This window comes from Kogia breviceps, chromosome 13 (assembly GCF_026419965.1).
Source record: "Kogia breviceps isolate mKogBre1 chromosome 13, mKogBre1 haplotype 1, whole genome shotgun sequence".
Lineage (NCBI taxonomy): Eukaryota > Metazoa > Chordata > Mammalia > Artiodactyla > Physeteridae > Kogia > Kogia breviceps.
Genome location: NC_081322.1, coordinates 59,924,254 through 59,943,215, shown reverse-complemented (window position 1 = coordinate 59,943,215; position 18,962 = coordinate 59,924,254). Strand labels below are relative to the sequence as shown.

The 18,962-nt window shown below is 39.5% G+C and overlaps 1 protein-coding gene across 1 annotated transcript in view; it reads left to right on the top strand.

Moving 5' to 3' along the window:
• Positions 1 to 18,962, top strand: part of SAMD3 (sterile alpha motif domain containing 3) — a 47,022-nt gene that overhangs the window by 24,675 nt on the left and 3,385 nt on the right. The window contains 2 exon segments of the mRNA XM_067010744.1: positions 3,000 to 3,167; positions 14,628 to 14,828. Of these exon segments, the coding sequence (XP_066866845.1) occupies positions 3,000 to 3,167; positions 14,628 to 14,828 (369 nt within the window).

Below are 18,962 nucleotides of genomic sequence, written 5' to 3'. Positions count from 1 at the left end.
AAAATGGATTTTTGGCTATAACATCTAATTAAAGATTATGAATTCCATGTAGTTACTATGTCTCTTTAATTTCTTTTTGTCTCTAGGATAGTTTCCCTACCTTTTTTTTTTTCCACGATATTTTGTTTTTTGGGCAAGCCTAGTCCAGTTGCCTTGTACGATGATCCACATTTTGGGTTTGTCTAAATGTTTCCTAATGATTATATTTGGGTTTACAATGTTAGGGGAAGATCTGCTGGTGATATGTGGACTTTTGACATATCCGTTCAGGAGGCCATAACTTCAGGGTTGTGTTTTATTTCAGAGTGATTGGAGGAGAGCTGTGTCTATGTAGCTCTTTCCACACCCCCTCTAGCTGGAAAAGCATGGAGAAGAAGGATGACTGTTCAGTGACCAAAAGATTTTCTATTGTGGCATCTGTGTCAGGAATTCCCTGTGCCACGCAGGTAGCAGATGCTCAGGGCACACCCCTGATTGAGTGCTCATGTGGACCAGTGCATTGACTGGCCCCTTTTTTTGTTCCTATCAGATACTTGCTAAGGAGAGAAGGGAGAGGCTGGAAAGAAGACATTGGCAATTACAAAGTGTCCTAGCAGTTGGTTGCTGTAATACCTCCCACCAAATCCTCACGTTTAGAAGCCCTTAAGAGCTGTGGGAAAAATGAGGGGAAAAAAAATATATTTGCACTAGTTCAGATTTCAGGGCTAAGAAAAATACAAGCCATCCATTATTTCTGTGCTGTTGTAAAGCAGCAGTGGCAGTGTCCAGACCCACAAGCGTGTGGGAGGTGAGGAAGCATCTCTGACTCATACATACCCGGGCGCTTAATTGGGGCCGAAGCTGCCTTCCCAACCCCCAAGCCCCAGTACTCCCCACCAGGGCTGCCAAGGGTTTTATGAGCAGCACTTTAGTTTACAGATGTGTTCCATGAAGTAGCTCCTCATTTGAGTCTCCCCCTAACCCAGTGCAGTTGACAGGACTAATCTTCTTATTCCATTATAGTTAAAGAAACTAAGGCTGAGGGATTACTTGTTGAAGGTTTCTTAGCTAATACGTACTGGAGCTAGTCCAGGATCCTGGGTCTTTCCAACTTAGGTCCCAGTGCTTTTTTCAGGGGCAGGGACTAGCTCTTACTGAGACTTAAACCAAGGAACCGGGAATGACAAAATCTAAGTGCCAGACACTGGACTAACATGATCTCAGTGGCATTCCCACTTGCCTGAGCTCATAAGATATGCCCAAAGTCACCCAGTGACTTAACCCATCTAGTGGCCAAGACTAGGAGGCAAATATGGGCCTGTGTAGCTACAAATGGCCATTTCTTTCCCTGCACCCACTCTTGGGCCTATTCAAGTGCATGGCATTGCAGAGAAGATGAGGGGCTGAAAAGAAGCCTTGAGGCTCAGGTTTGGCCACTCCTCACACAGTGAGATACTTACCAAGCATGACCAAGACTCAGAGTCTTGCTTCTAGTCTGTTGCTCAACACCTGGGTCCATGTACTTCACAGAGGGCAGACACAAGGCATCTAGTGTTTATAGTTTCCAAGATGCACCAAGCACTGTGCTGGGTTTGGTGAGCAAAGTAGACTCAAGACCTTCTTCGTGTGCTCACAGCCTAGGGGAAGGAAAGAATGGAAGGAAGGAAGAAAGGAAGGGGAAATTTGAAGAGAGGAAGAATGAAAGGAGCAAAAAAGAAAAGAAACAAAAACACCACATAGATGAGGGTAAACTACCAGTGTGATAAGTGTTGACAAGGAAAGGTGAGTCTGATAACCAAGGGAAGTGAGCTGTTAGGGAGGCTGTAAGGGAGTGATGGCTGAGCTGAGATCTGGAAACAGAGCAAGCTTTACCTAGATACCAGCAGGGTAGGCGAGGAGAGGGACAGAGCTTTCCAGGCCAAAACCAAAGTCCCAGCAGAGGGAAAGAATGTTAGCAGTGTTGGTGTGTTGAGGAAGAAGCCCAAGTTGTTAAACATGTCTCTGGTCTTCCAAGCTGTCCACATGCCAGACAGATTCTCCCAGAGCATAATCTGACCATCCACACTTCCCACTCAATGTGGCCTAAGAGGGCTTCCTCACCTTGCTCTGCAGCCATTTTCTACAAAGCTTTAAAGGATACAGACATCTGGGCTCCTCTCAGACCTGCTGAAGCAGAATCTCTAGAGTCTGGGTAAGCAGCATCAGCATCGCCCCTCGGGAACTTGGAAGAAATGCAGATCCTCAGCCCTGCCCCTGACCTACTGAATTAGAGGCTCTGAGGGTAGGACCCAGCAACCTGTGTTTTAACAGATCCTCCAAGAATTGTGATTCAGGCAGAAGTTTGAGAACCATTGATCTAGAAGAGAACTTCTCTGTCCACAGAGAAGGGTTTGAAAGGGTCTGGTTCCAGATTACCTTGAAGCTCTTTTTGGGGGTAACCATGCCCTTCAGGATGGGGCTGACTTCTCTATTTTCTACATCTTCTACCTTTCCACATCTTGAGCTCTCTGTTTCTGCCATGCACAACTCCTGGCAGTTCCCCAAATGGCGCCTCCTCTTCCTCTCCTCTGTTGCACACGCTGCTTCATCTGATGATGCATTTAAAGAAAGTGTGTCAGTCCATATATGCATAAGCCAGTATCAGTTCTTTTCTAGAATCCAACAGGAAAGTGGAGTGCATTGTTGAGACACTAGAGTAAAGTGGAAGGTATCCAATTTTAGGAATTAGGAAATCTAGACTCAAGAGCTGGTATATTTAGCTATATGACATTGTATATAACTACACACACACACACACACATATATAGCTATGTACTATACAAAATATCAATATGTGTATATATTTATAGCATTATCACAAGATTATTGTGAGGAAAAATAGAAGAATAGATATATTATTTCTATTACTGTGATGGGAAAATAATTGCAAGCCCAAAGTGGTAGACAAAGATTTTATTGTTTATATAGGATTATTCCAATCTCTTTGAAGATTAACTGCCCTGTTTTATAATTTTACACAGTTTTTATGGAAACGAGCCCTAAAAGATCGTTTTAAATATGTTCGAAGACCCATAGAAGATGATGAACAAGTGATGAGAAATAAGTGCAAATTTGGACACCGAAGAGGCCAGACAAGAAAATCTCTTGCTGATACAACATTTGATGAAATTAAAATTGTCCAGATAAAAGTAAGGTTGAATCTTTAATTGTTCTGATAACGTATTGGTTGGTTGATTGGTTAAGGGATAATAAATACTAGCATTTAAAATAATTAAAACCAAATAAAATATCCTTTTGAAAATTTGAGGTGTGGGTCAGAAACCAAAAAAAAAAAAATCTGTTTTGTTTTTATGAATGAGAATATTTCCAAAAGAGGACTTCCAAAAATGGAGCAGAGAGTGTTATTGAACATCACGAGTTTAATAACTTTCACAATCTTCAAAAAACCTGGAGAAACCCTAAAGTTCTGGATCTTTGAATAATTTCTTTCCCTCTCATCCTAAAATGTATCCTGTATTCTTGCTGTTCTTATTGCTACAGAAAGTTTTTTTAATACTCCTATTGTAGGGGTCAAGTTGCTTCTGGTTTCAAGGTTTCAGGGTGGAAGCTAGTCCACATGCATGGGTCCAAAACCCCATACTGTTCTCGCTTTGTACAGAGGCCGTCATGAGGAGTTACAGGCAGAGGGCCCCAGGCAGGCCTGGAGATTCCTCCCTCTGCAGTGGCTTTGCTGTACGTAATGTTCACGTGGGTCCTAATTATCTGAAATCCTATAAATATTCCTTATCTACCTCACAGCCCCCAAGTGTTCTCAGAAACAAAAAATGTCCCCTGCTAATAAAGTAGATTGAGCTCCTTAGGAAGGATGTCCAAACTATCAAGTTATAGAAGCTAAATCTCATGTCCTCCTCAAAATTTATTTTCACATCAATCCAACATGAATATGTAAATATAATTTTTCACTACAGACACGTGTATGTTAGTGAATGTACTTGGTGTAAATATTCTATTTTCTTCTTCAGCTGGTATAGTTATTTGATATTAATAGAGCAACCTGTCAGATCATCTCAATTTTATTATCACTACATATAAGCACCAGGGGACAGGAATATTTTTTAACATATTTTGTAAACCGTTCATCCCAGCATTAGAAGTAAGAAAAATTTTAGATGAAGGAGTATTTTGAAATACTTATTGGGACGTCCCTGGTGGCCCAGTGGCTAAGACTCCTCACTCCAATGCAGGGGGCCCGGGTTCAATCCCTGGTCAAGGAACTAGATCCCACATGCCGCAGCTAAGAGTTCACATGCTGCAACTAAAAGATCCAAATAAATAAATAAAAAGAAATACCTTATTATAATTTTCAAAGAGATTTTCAAATGACAGGCCAGTTAAGATAATATAATTTTATGTTTGCTCTTTGATGAAAAGACAAGACAGAATGAAAGATACCTAAATTTAGTGTAATTTTATAGCAACTTTAACTGCAATATTCCAATTATAAGCTAAAATCATGATAAGATAGAATTATATTCATTTTAAAATATCTTTTATATTCTTAAAATAAAAAGCCACTTTGTAAAGGAACATATATTGTGCGTATTTTCAAAATATGTGATTTTCCATATACTACAAATGGAGTTCTTTTATAAATGAATTAAAAGTTTACAAATTCAGCTTTCTTTCTTTCCCACCACATCCCACCAAAATTGATGCACGTCCCATCAAAATTCATTGGAATGTATGAATGGTAAAATCGGAAAAGTAGCACTTATCCCCAGCAAGCGTAAGCCCAGGGGGTCAGAGGCCACCCTGAGGGACACAGGTTAAATGGCAGCTCCTCTCCTATGTTGACACATCATCATTGACCCAGTTTGTACAATCATCTTTCCGTTCTTTCTCAAAACCACTTCAATTCTTCATGTAACTACACCTTTTGTTGTTCCTATCTTGGAGTCTCCCAGACATGCCGGAATTCTAAATTGAATCCTACTAAGGCCCATGCAGGGGTCTTTGCTACAAAAAGAACAGGGATTGAATGTACCAGGGCCCAAGATGAGTTAAGTTGCAACAGAATTTAGTTTTGACCTTCCTGCCAACTGGGGCAAAAAGAGGTCCTTGTTCACATCCGAAGAGGCAACATTTTTCCTGCCAAGCAAATCTAATTCGTAAAGGATTTACTTTCCTCCCTCTTACAAATGGAGCTACAAATTGCTGATTCTTTTAAACACTGTAGCATCTCTGTTTATGACCTCATGTTCTGTAAAGCCAAAAGCTTTACAGGATGGAGAAAATTTTACACTAGAATATTACATTACAATGTGTTTCTGTGTTTTGTACCCTCCGTGGTGATTAAGCAAATAGAAAAACACTAATAAGAGTAGAGGGACAAATCCATTGAATACAACACTTATCTCATGGGATTTTAGACTTCAGATGAATTGCCTAAATTATTTTGGGCTGCATTTTGAATTTCTGATAGCTCCTTTTTAATGTCTTTATGATTTCTGAAAATTAAAGATAGTTGGATTAAGATACACTGTGTGACAACTTTCGCATCTTTTAAAATTCTTGACTGGGCACAGAATTTCCATGATATAGAAAAAAGTTATTTCCTGTGCTGTAGAGATGGAAAATATTGATGCAGGCAAGAAGCCAGGAGGCAGGCCATTCCCTCAAGGGCAGGGAAGTGGGTTTGGCTAAACTGGAGGAAGGTTTTTGGGAAGGAGTAAGGGAGGGGAAGAGGTTTTTCATTTGTTTTGTTTCTGTTGTTTGTCCTTTGGTGGTTGGAAGGAATTTACCAAAGAATTGATGGTAGACGCCTCAACGAAGGACACTGTGTTTCTTAGTCCTGTCACGTGGGCTTCTGCAGATAACCAAGCAGCTGCAGAATTTGTGTGAGTTTGAGCCTAGGTCACAGACCTTTTGTCCCCAACCCTCCTCCTCCCTCAATCTCCAAGGTCAGCGTGGCACTGCTTAAACTACGCTACAAAACCCAAAGCTTCAGCAGCATCAAAGCATCCACCCGTGAGTTTTAAAAATGCCTGGGTTCCTCATATTCTGCTCTTAAAAAAACTTATAACCATGGTATGCAGTTGGCTATACTTGTCAGAATACCAGACTGTTTCCAGATCAGTCCTACAAAATACTGGTTTTAAATGCAATGTTTAAAAATCCTTTGCCAACCTCACGACCTCATGTCACTGCTGCTTGTAACTCATGCTGTCAAATGCAACATAAGTGACATGGCTTCTTATGCGTCTGACTTTTTACCTTTAGGTCCAAGCAACTTGTAGCCCTGTGAATTGATAAATCTGTTTCCTTTGCTTAATTGCCTTTTATTATACTTCTTCTAGTATTTATAAATGGAGACCTAATTAGATTCTCAAAACAGAATTAACTGAGTAATTTCTTCTTTATTGAAGTATAGTTGATTTACAGTGTTTCAGGTGTACAGCATAATGATTGTTTTATATATATTTATATATATATATACACATATATATATGTTCTTTTTCAGATTATTTTCCATTATAGTTTATTACAAGCTATTGAATATAGTTCCCTGTGCTATACAGTAGGTCCTTGTTTACCTGTTTTATATATAGTAGTGTGTATATGTTAATCTTAAACTCCTGATTTATCCCTCCCCCACCCCCTTTCCCCTTTGGTAACCATAAATTTGTTTTCTATATCTGTGAGTCTATTTCTGTCTTGTTAATAAGTTCATTTGTATCTTAACTGAGTAATTTCTTAAGTTGCTGACAACATTATTCTGTTTAAATGATGAAGACACACTGGTTTTAAAAGCTTACAGGAATTGTATCAAGCTGCATGCAGAGTAGTGGAATTAACTTTGTACTGTATTATTTTGTGTGCAAAACCTGAGGTGTTAAAGTTGAGTGAATCAAACTCCTCACCTCATGGCACATTATTGTCATTGTTCTGTGCCAGGCCTTTCTCTTGTTCTCTTCACTTCTTTTTGTGCTCGTTCTTCTCTGCCCTCTTCCCCACCTCTGCTCTTGGGCAATCCTTCTATTGTGTTTCATCTGTATCTTTTTGTTTGTAAGGTGGTCTAAAATGTGTACTATGATTTTGGGTTTATACATATTTGACCCAGTGAAAATGGTATTCTATACCTCATTCGTGTTTCACTTTTTCACTGACACTCTTTAAAACTCATTCATGTTACTATGTATATTTCTAGCCCATGATTGTAACGATTATTACAAACCCTTGCCTCAAGCTCCTCAACGGATTGTACTGCAGAGGACGCCATTATACCTGTCTGGTTATGGGCTCACCTGTGTGTTATTCCTTTGGCTTGTCCACCAAGAAGTGGAACTGATGGGGCAGAGGGCATGCATGTAGTTAATCTGACCAATTACTTTCTAGAATGATTTTGTTAGTCTCACTCCCATAATACTGCATATCCCTGTCTTCCTGCCATTGCTTGGCACTAGCCAGCCTTGTGAGTTTTGCCAAGTATAATAGGTACAAAGTGCAATCTGATTCCTGTGATTTGCATTTCCCTTGATAACTAATGAGTCTGAGCATCTCTTCATGTGTTTGTTAGACTTTTGAGTTTCTTCTTTTAGAAAATTACCTCTTTAGATCCATTGCCCAGTTTTTAATGGGTTGGCATCTTTTTCTTGTTAATTTGTAGGAAGCAGTCCTTCCCATGCCCTAAGTCACAAAGATATTCTCCTACTCTTTCTCTTATTAAGTTTATAGTTTGCATTTTCATGTTTAGATCTTTAAGTCATCTGGAGTCTGTCTTTGTATATGCTATTAAGTAAGGATATCCATAGGGTGAGTTGCTCTTACAACACCAATTACTAAACAATCCATCCTTTTTTTATTTGTTTATGGTGGTACTTTTATTGTATGTTAAGTTCCCCCAAAAGACTTGGGTATGTTCTGGGCACTGTCCCTTATTCCACTGGTCTCTCAATCTACTCTTATGCCATTGTCACATTACATTTGATTACTTAGTGTTTATTACTTAGTATCACTTAGCACTTAGTGTACCGACATTTCTGGGGTGGTTCACCCTCATTTTCTGGAGTAAGGGGAAGGACAGCGGGTCCTTGTCTCAAGAACCCACCCTGGGACTCCTTTGTAGCACCTGCCTTCTCATAAGAGAACTAGAGCCTGGCCTAGGGGTGCTGAGCTCAGTTGGGAGGGTAGGACCAAAGGGAGGCTCCGAGCATCTGCCAGTGCACGGAACACCAGGATAAGCTCTGTCTTGCTCTTGTGGAGAGCCTGTTGTGACAGGATGGAGGTGGCCTATGGAGGCATCCTGCTCCTGTTATCCTGACCCTGGGGTGGGGTGGGGATGGCAACTGGTTGACATAGGGCACTGGACCCCGATCTTCACACTTACCCAGCCTGATGCACATCATTTCTCGGAAATCTCTTCATCCAGAGGATTCTTTGGTGGTCCCTTTGGGCCTCTGCTAACTCCTAATTTATCCCTCCCCACCCCATGCCCCATTTGAAACATCAGGATGTAAACATAATTTGAAATGCTTAAACCCGTCTTTAGTGCTTTTTGACTAATGCGCGCATTTTCTTTTCTTAAGTTATTGAGGTTTCTTTCAGCCAGTAGAGGCTTTGACTTATTACCATAAACTTTTCACCCTTGGGATATAAGCTGACTTTAATAATAGTCATTGCTTCTTTCAAATTTTTCTGATTAAAAACCTGGCTTGAAGCTTTCATGTGTCCAGTCCTTCACATTTATGCCTGATCTTTTCATCCACTTTGAAAAGATTCTCCTCTGTCTTTATGGAGTAGATTAACTCTGAAATGGATATTTGGTGAACATTTATTTTGGTTTCTTGAAGCAGTACAGGAAGGACTTTGAATTTTCCACAGGGGCTTTTGCTTTTCTCTCTCTCTTTTTTTTTTTCCTAATTGCAATGAAGTTCTCTCAGTTTGAAAGCTATTAATGTGATCTTAAAGTGCACAGATTATTTTATCTTTATCAGTTAATGTAGTCTACATTTTGTTTTTTTTTAAAGAGTTTTAAGTAAGTAATTTAATCCTATCAATCAGTTTCTTCAAAATTTCTTTTGACATCATCTTCTTGGAGGTTTTCATTTTATGCATGATTTATTACATCCAGCTCCAAGTTCTTACAATCCATGTTGTCTTCTCCAGGAGTAGCAGTCACTCTAGTCTTCCAATTCCTTGTTTACCATCTGTTTAGTGGCTCTATTCATTATTGAAAGTGACATATTAAAATCTCCAGCTACTATTATTACTGAATTGTCTCTTTCTCCCTTCCATTCTGTCAGTGTTTGCCACGTGATTTTTGGAGATGCTGTTGCTAGGTGTATATAAGTTTATAATTGTTATATCTTCCTAATGGATTGGCCCTCTTCCCATTATAAAATATCTTCCTTTGTCTCTAGGAACAATTTTTGTCTTAAAATTTATTTTGTTTCATATTAGTATAGCTATTCTGTCTCTCTTTTGGTTACTGCTTACTGGTATATCTTTTCCCATCTTTTTACTTTCAATCTACTTATGGTTTTGAATTTAAAGTGTGTCTCTAGTAGACAGTATATATTTGGATCATTTTTTTACAGTCCATTTTGTCAGTTACCTAGTTAGGATTTATGTCTGCTATTTGTTTTCTATATGTCATCTTTTTCTTGTTACTTTATTCCTTAATTACTGCCTTATTTTGTTTTAAGTAAATATTTTCTAGTGTATTAATTTAATTTCCCTTTTGTTCTTTTAGTAAATAAACATTCATAGTTATTTCCTTAGTGGTTGCCCTGGGGATTACAACTAACATCTTGATTTATAATAATCTAGTTTGGATTAATATCCACTTAATTATAACAGCATATAAAAACTTTGCCCCTGTATAACTACACTTGACTTCCTTTTATACACTGTATGCCCATCAACACAGAATTTATAACTCTTGCTTCTTGCAATTGTTTTTAAAACAAGATGGGAGAAAGAAAGAGTTACAACCTGAAAATACATTGATACTGTCTTTTATACTTACCTATGTAGTGACCTTTACCACTGCTCTGTTTTTTCATGTGGATTTGAGTTACAATCAATGTTCTTCCATTTTAGCTTGAAAGACCATCTTTAGTATTTCTGGTAGGGCAGATCTGCTAGTGGTCAATTCTCTCACTTTTTATTTACCTGGGAATGTCTTAAATCTCTCCTTCGTATTTGAAGGATGTATTGCTAGACATAGAATTCATTTAGGGAATTGATTTCTGGTTTGAGAATTGGGTGTTCCAGTGTTCAATTATTATGGTTTTGGCTATAGCTACCAGAAAACCCTGTCTGAAGTTGGCTAAAACTATAAGGAAAGCTATGCTCTCACATAATAAGAAACCCAGAGGTGGATGAGTGTGGATATGATTGCTGCTCACCAATTTAATCAGCTCGCCTCCTCCGGACAATCAGCATGTTTGTACATCTCCACTCCCTTAAAGTGAGATGTGGCCATGAGACTGACTGATCAATGGAATGTGAGAAGAAATGTCAAGCGCATTCAAGATCCAGTATGCAGTGCCCCATCTTTCCCCTTTCTTTTGCAGTGATGACTGATATTCTAGATGGTGGAGCCAGTTTCTTGGGTGAAGAGGATGAGGAGCTGGGCCCCGAGAGGGACATGTCACATGAGTGATAAACGTCTGTTGCTCTAACGTTTGGGGGTTGTTAGATAGAGCAGCAGCATTTTGCCTATCCTAAGTAATACCAGCGGCTCCAAGTACAGCACGTCAGGCTTTAGATCCACATCTCAGTGATTCTCCTGTTTCAGGGCAGGCTTCATCAAGTGATGGAGTATTATGGACTTTTCTGCAAGTCTGAAACATGAAGAAAACACAATATTTTGCCCGATTCTGATGTGAAATATCTTATCAAACATATATTGGGAATGTTGCAGCAGTTTCTGTAGAGAGGTTAATTTATGTTTTTTATTTCAACTTATTCTATATCTAGGACAGGAACACAGGGATTTAATAAGTGATTGTGGGGTGTCCTTGCATCCAAAGTCCTCCAGACTTTTGTTAAATAAATAGATAAATAAATAAACTGCCAGGTGTTAAATTACTAACACTATACTTATACAGTAGTCCCCCCAACATCCACAGTTTCACTTTCTGGGGTTTCAGTTACCCTCAGTCGACTGTGTTCTGAAAATATTAAATGGAAATTTCTAGAAATAAGCAATCTATAAGTTTTAACTTGAGAGAGAGACCACATTCACATAACTTTTATTACAGTGTATTGTTATAATTGTTCTATTTTATTATTAGTTATTGTTGTTAATCTCTTACTGTGCCTAATTTATAAATTAAACTTTATCATAGGTACGTATTAAGGGAAAAACATAGTATATATAAGGTTCAGTACCATCTGTGGTTTCAGGCTTCCAGTGGGGCTCTTGGAACATATCCCCGGCAGATAAGTAGGGGGCTACTGTAATTCATTTCTCTCTTAAAACATTTCTTTTCCTACTTATTGGGTATATATGTATCCAGTGACTTTGGAAGGCATGAAGCAGTTTAGCGTGTTAGCTTTCTTTGGCTTACAAATACAATGGAATTGAAAGTCATGCAAGAATTGCTTAGTCAATGCTAAGGACATATACTAGGTTTCTTTTAATTTCTTTTAGGGCATTTACTGTTTGTTTCTTACTGCACCTGACATAATGATTTATTGTATAAACACTAATCATTTTTATAGCCTTTTCCACAGATGTTTCTCTCATGGTGCAAAACTGAACAAGAAGCAAAAGTTGAAGAAAAATGTTGACAGTTAATTGCATTCTGGACATAATGCAATTACTGCCATCAGCAGGTGGCACATTTGCTAATACTGTGAAGTTTTACAAGTCAGCTGTGCACTTGGAAACACGGGGCAAAGTCAAAGCAGTTTCCCTGCTGATTGACTAAGACATGTGACTGAATGTTAAGGAAAGACACTGTTCAAGTTACACAGGGAAACATCGTTTCCAAAGTCAATCTGATGACAATAGAAGTGGAAACAGGGATGACTGGAATTTGGTATGAAGAAAACTCTAGCATCTAACACAGCACTGTTCAATAGAAATATAATATAAACCACAGATATAATTTAAGATTTCCTAGTAGCCACATTAAAAAACATAAAAAGAAGCAGGTGGAATTATAACATTAAGAATATAGTTTACTTAACGCAATATTATCATTTCAACATGTAATCATTATGAAAAATTGTTAATGAGATGTTTTACATTCTTTTTTTGCATACTAAGTCTTTGAAATACAGTGTTTCCAGCATACGTCTTAATTTGGTCTAGCCACAGTTCAAGTGCTCCATAGCCGTATGTGGCTAGTGGCTTTTAGACCGGATAACTGAGATAAATATACCCCCTTAGAGGAATTAGAGGGTTAAATGACACTCTCTGGGGAACACCATAGTTAGCAGGGAGCATGACCAGTTATTAATGTCAAACCCTTGTTGCATTTCTGGGATAAATCCAAGTTAGTTGTTCCTTGTTCCTAATATTTGCAACTTTGTTCATGAATGAGATTGACCTGTAATTATCCTCTCTCATACAGTTCTTTCAGGTTTGGGAATCAATGTCATAGACATAGAGCCTTCATAGAATGGGTTGGAATTCTTCATATAATTTTTTTGACTCCTTGAAAAAATTTGCATAAATTTGGTATGCCCTCTATTTTGAAAGTTTAGTAGAATTTGTCTGTGAGAACTTCAGGTCTTGGTATTTTCTTTGTGGAAAGACGTTTGTCTTCTAATTAAATTTATATAAGGTTCTAGGAATTTCTTTTTAGTCTGTATGTTATATTTTTCTAGGAATTTGCTCACTTGGTCTATGTCTTGCTAATCATCCTATGTTCACAGATAGTGGATCTACCTGACACTTTCCTAAAATGCTTGTAAAAGTCTTGATACAAGAGCCTTTTAAGCTCTTTACCATTTTTCCATCTTTTACAGGTAACATCTGCTCACATTCTGGTCAGCTAGACAGTTTGTCAACTTGTTGATTCAAGTGTAGTTCAGCCAAGTGTCCACTCAACTAACTTTTCTAGAAAGATTTTTTTCCTTGTCTCCTCAAAGCCTGTTGATTACCTTAGATTTTTTTAAAAAATAAATTTATTTATTTATTTATTTTTGGCTGCGTTGGGTATTGCTGCACGTGGGCTTTCTCTAGTCGCGGCGAGCTGGGGCTACTCTTCATTGCAGTTCGTGGGCTTCTCATTGCGGTGGCTTCTCTAGTTGTGGAGCACGGGCTCTAGGTGCACGGGCTTCAGTAGTTGCGGCTCGCAGGCTCTAGAGTGCAGGCTCAGTAGCTGTAGTGCACAGGCTTAGTAGCTCTGTGGCATGTGGGATCTTCCCGGACCAGGGCTCTAACCCATGTTCCCTGCACTGGCAGGCAGATTCTTAACCACTGCGCCACTAGGGGCATCCCTACCTTAGATTTTTTTTGTGTGTGGTATGCGGGCCTCACTGTTGTGGCCTCTCCCGTTGCGGAGCACAGGCTCCGGACACGCAGGCTCAGCGGCCATGGCTCACGGGCCCAGCCGCTCCGCGGCATGTGGGATCTTCCCAGACCGGGGCACGAACCCGTGTCCCCTGCATTGACAGGCGGATTCTCAACCACTGCGCCACCAGGGAAGCCCCCTACCTTAGATTTTTAATGAGAATATGTGAGGTACTTATAGCCACCCCACCCCATCCAAAGTACCCAAATGCATAGCGAATATAATTGACAGCTTCATGATTCAGCATCACAAAATACCCACCATAATTATTTTGAATTTGGATTATATGGCATGGTACTGCAGCCCTAAAAAAGCACTTAAGAAGGAAAAATACAAACAATAACAATAAAAAAAAACCTTAATTTAAAACCTTTTATCTCTTCTTAATATTTTGCCTTCTAAAATTTAAATGCATAGGAATAAATGACATTTCTATTCAGTGTGAACATTCTGGATAATCTAGGTTTCCACGTAAAAAGGCATGTAGGAAATGAAATAACTCTTAGATCTGTCAAGAGAACAGATTATGGGACTTCCCTGGTGGTGCAATGGTTAAGAATCCACCTGCCAATGCAGGGGACACGGGTTAGAGCCTTGGTCCGGGAAGATCCCACATGCCGCGGAGCAACTAAGCCCGTGCGCCACAACTACTGAGCCTGTGCTCTAGAGCCCGCGAGCCACAACTACTGAAGCCCATGTATCACAACTACTGAAGCCCGCGCACCTAAAAGCCAGTGCTCCGCAACAAGGGAAGCCACCGCAGTGAGAAGCCCGCCCACCGCAACAAAGAGTAGCACCTGCTCTCAGCAACTAGAGAAAACCCTTGTGCAGCAGCAAAGACCCAATGCAGCCAAAAATTAAATAAATGAATAAATAAATTTTTTAAAAAAGAGAACATATTATAATTCCAGAGTCAGTAATTAACTGTTTGATTTGTTCACAGCGTCAATGACATTTGTTAATCACGTTCAAAGCCGAGCATAATGCTACATAGTAGTGCTCACCACATGAGTGAATCGTGAGTGTGCCGTAACAGCCCATAATTCAGGTTTTCATGAAGCATTAAACTGCCACTTGAAACATGGAACATATTAATATTTTGAAAATATTTTGCAGAAGGAAGCTGTTTGTTTAGATTATGAGGTAGATGAACATATTAACTGGTTCCAGCAAGAATATGTGAAAACAGAAAAGGACTGGAGTGAAATTGATAAGAGGATGAACCAGACTTTGGAAATAAGAAGAAAGTTGATCGGCAGCAGAACCCCTCTCAAGGACATTCTTAAAATGTTTCCTTTCCTGAAGTGCCCCTATCAGGTATTTTTACTTGCTTATAACAGTCTGATGATAATGTCCAAATGGATTTTTGTCTCTTTCCTCTTGGAGTGGTAACAGGACTATGCAGCGAGATGGTGGTTATGAATCTCAGGAGAATGCGCGAGGCCCAAGGGGGTACAACTAGGACCATTTGGTAAAAAGTTCTGGAATCGTATTCTGATAACACACGCTGGCTGACTTCAGCTTTGAAGAGTTCTCCATCACTGGACACATTGTGGAGGCAGGGGCCCCACTACTTCGGGGTATTTTGACAATGGGAAACATTTTCCCTTTGCATGCGTTTAGACCATCAGGATAGTTTATGAGATAACTGTTAGCACGCACCATTACTCAAAATCTATTTCCTTTATGATCCCAAATCATTTCATAAAGTGGTCTTAAAACATACAAAGTTTATGGGTAAATCAGACACCCTGCCATTTAGTTTATTTAAGGTGGCCATTAAAGGGCCCTATTACAATTTTAGTGTAATTTTGGCTGTAGTGTATAATGAAAGACTCTTCAATGTTTTTATCTGAGAATACATTTCATGGAGGAATTCTGTAGGTGCAATCAACCAAACTGGAATTGAAAAGTTTTACATGCTTTTCTTCTTCCAAAAGAAACTGAAATAATAATTTGCCTACATGCTTTATTTTAATAATAATGTCTATAGAAAACATGAGTGCTACATAGCAGCTATGTTCTCAGTGCTTTACATGGATTATTTTATTTAATTTTTTCTCAGCAACCCTACCTTATTTATTGCTTGCTTTCTCCTTAATCTTTGGGTTTCTAGGAACAGTAATATACGATAGCCTCTAGCTGTTAGAAGAGTATGCCAGATTGACAAACGTACAAAATATACTTTTAAAGCGAAAAACTGTTAAACTGATAATCTGTAAACTCTTTAAATGTAAGGAGCATGTTCTGAACATTATAGTAGTTCCCAAAGTACCTAGCAGAGTACTGTGTGTAAAATACAAATGAAGTATTGATTTTTTTGAATGCTGGATGAGTTAGTAGATGGTTGGTGTCGTAGTCCAATCTAGCTGCTATAAACAAAAATACCATCAACTGAGTAGCTTATAAACAATTGAAATTTATTTCTCCCAGTTCTGGAGTTGGGGAAGTTCAAGGTCAAGGTACCTTCAGATTTAGTGTCTGATGAGAGTCCACTTTCTGGTTCATGGATGGTGCTTCTTAGCTGTAACTTCATGTGGCTTAAGGGCAAGCTAGCGTTCTGGGGGCTTTTGTATAAGGGCACTAACCCCATTTATGAGGACTGTGCCCTCATGACCTAAGCACCTTCCAAAGACCTCGTCTCCTAATACCATCACACTGCTAGGTTTCAACATATGAATTTGGTGGGGGACACAAACCAAGGGGACTCTTGGTCCCCTTCATGTATTTCCCCCATTCCCCACTTACAATAGTGGTTGGTAAGGCTGCTCTGGTCACTGATGTTGCAACCTTTGAGGTTTTCACTGGACTGCAGCCTACAAAGTTTTAGTGATTAAAACAGATGAGCTATGGTTCAGTGGCCTTTCAAAGAACTATAGTTGATAGTAAATCTGGGGTTCATTATAGCTCTAATGAAGAGTAGAGACATTTCAGACCTAAGGCTGTATCTCTCCTGCTTTGTTTAAGTCTCCCATTGTGGCATCTGTAAGTCTTTTCTTCCTATTCCCTCAGGTATTTCACCCTTTATATTCAAAGTGTGGATTGGGGTATAGTTTTGGCAATGGCTGTACTTACTGAATAAAGTTGCCCTATTTATTTTTGTAAACAAAAGGATTAAATATTTTAGGCTTCTTCAGGAAGTACGTCCCTAACTCAGCCTTGGGTAGTTCGCTGGGATTAACATTTCATAAAATCCTTGTGGCGCTTCTGAAAATAAAAGCAAGTTTGACGTTGCTTACAAATACCCGGTTAACAAACCATCCCTCTAGTAGGACAGCTGCCTCTGCTTCCGACCTCCCCCATCCCCTGTTTGTTTCTACTACCAATGTGAAAACACTTGGCGCTTACGGAGCTTGTGGACGCAGGTTGGTTGAAGAGAAGCAGCCAGTGTGGGAAGCTGGTCCCAGGACCCTCAATTACCACCTGTACTCATCAACGTCCTCCCCTCAAAAAACTTTCTCTCAACAGAAAATTTAAAAATTTAAACTTTTAAAATGTACTTCATGAGACTAGAATATTATCAACGAGGAATTTGTTACTGGGACCTAGTGGATGTGGCACAAGACAAGTAAGAAAAGTTGAGGAGGGGAAAATACCAAACACAAATTTAAATAATTCCTCACATTTCCAGTAAATCCTTGGAAATGCTATAGTTTTCACCTTACTGAGAAACTATTTCAACGATCATTGTTTAAAACTTAAGTGAAGTGCCTAAGAATCACCAGCTAATAAAATAAAGTTTCGAAGGAAAACAAAAGAATCTGAGTTTTGGTTTTGGCCACGATGGAGAAACTGGTCCTGGATCTACCTTCCCATCATTAACGTGGATAAAACTGGGAAAAATATCTATGAGGCAACTGCTTCCAGGCATTGGAGAGTAGGCGTCGCAGGACTCTGCTCTTTTGTTTGTTTGTTTTTTTATGAAATGGATTATTTTTAATAAATTAATTGAATTATAGTTGACTTACAACATTACGTTAGTTTCAGGTGTACAACACAGCGATTCGATATTTTTATAGATTATGCATTATAGAAAGTTAGTACAATTATATTGACTACATTTCCTGTGTTGTCCCTTACATCCCTGTGACTTATTTCTTTTATAACTAGTAATTTTTTACCTCTTGGTCCCCTTCATGTATTTCACCCATTCCCCACCCCCTTCCCTCTGGCAACCACTAGTTTGTTCTCCGTATCTGTAGGACTGTGATCTTGATGAAAGGGGAACATACAGGATGTGCCTCAGTTTTCTTCCTTGGGGTTACTTTCTAGATCATGGCACAAAAAGGTGAAAGCCCAGCAGAATGGTGGTCTCACAGAGTTGAACAGTTAGACGTGGGAGTTTGGGAATGATGGAAGTAGCTGGTATTTGCGAGAGAAGGTACTAGAGGAAAGATGAGGGGTAGAAGTCCACGGAGGGATCCCCCAGAGGTCTTCGGCTGAGAGCTTGACTGCACAGGACAAGACCCCACGAAGCTACGAAGAGAGGCTGCCACAGGAGGGCAACCTGAAAGCAGAGGCGACACGGTGTTGAAAAATAAGAATTCTGGCCCATTCAGAGTGGGAAGACCTTTCTGAGAGTCTTGGGGGTACATCTGAGACTCCAGAAAGTCCATACTTTATGTCCTTGATTTGAGTTGGGGCCATTGCCTAGAACTAAGGACAAAAGCCAAAACAAACTGAAATAAACGCATTCAAACAAACAAAAAGAACCAGAGGATCAACCAGAAATGGAATGGCCTGCCAGAACAAAAGTTAACACCCTTGAAAGGAACACAGTTTAAACCAGACTCCCTAGTAGTGGTCACTAGGGGTAATAGTGGTACCACTCCATTTTCCAGCCCTGGATTCCTGGACCTGTGAATTCTGGCTACGAGAGAAACAGCACCATGTATTGGGCTCGGACTCAGCGCATATACAGCTCCTGGAGAACCTTTCCCCATCCCTACAAGGAACTGCTACCTAACTGGTGCTGTAACAAAGTCTTCTAAAGGCCATTTCACCGTTCTATCAAGCCCGCTGCTTCAGGATGGTGGGAACACGGTAAAACCAGTGAATTCCATGCAGCATCACGGTGGGACATCTTAGCAGAGAATGGAATATATATTTTAAAAGAACCAAATTGAAATTGAGAACTGAAAAGAACATTTATCTGAAATGAAAACGTCATTGGATAGGGAAATGCTTATTGGGAAATGCAAACTAAGGGTATGTGAACTAGAAGATAGGAATGATCCAAACTGAATAGACAAGGAAAACGGATTAAGGTTAATAACCTTTGGGACAAAACCTGGGGTTGTAGAGAGTGGGGCTATTCTGTGACTGACCATTCGTGGCTGGGGGTTTGGCTACATGACGTTTGGGGAAGATTTGGGCAAATAAGTAAATATCAATACATCCAGGATAATGGGAGCCAGGTTTTTGCTGTTGAGAGAGGATGTATGGGAAGCA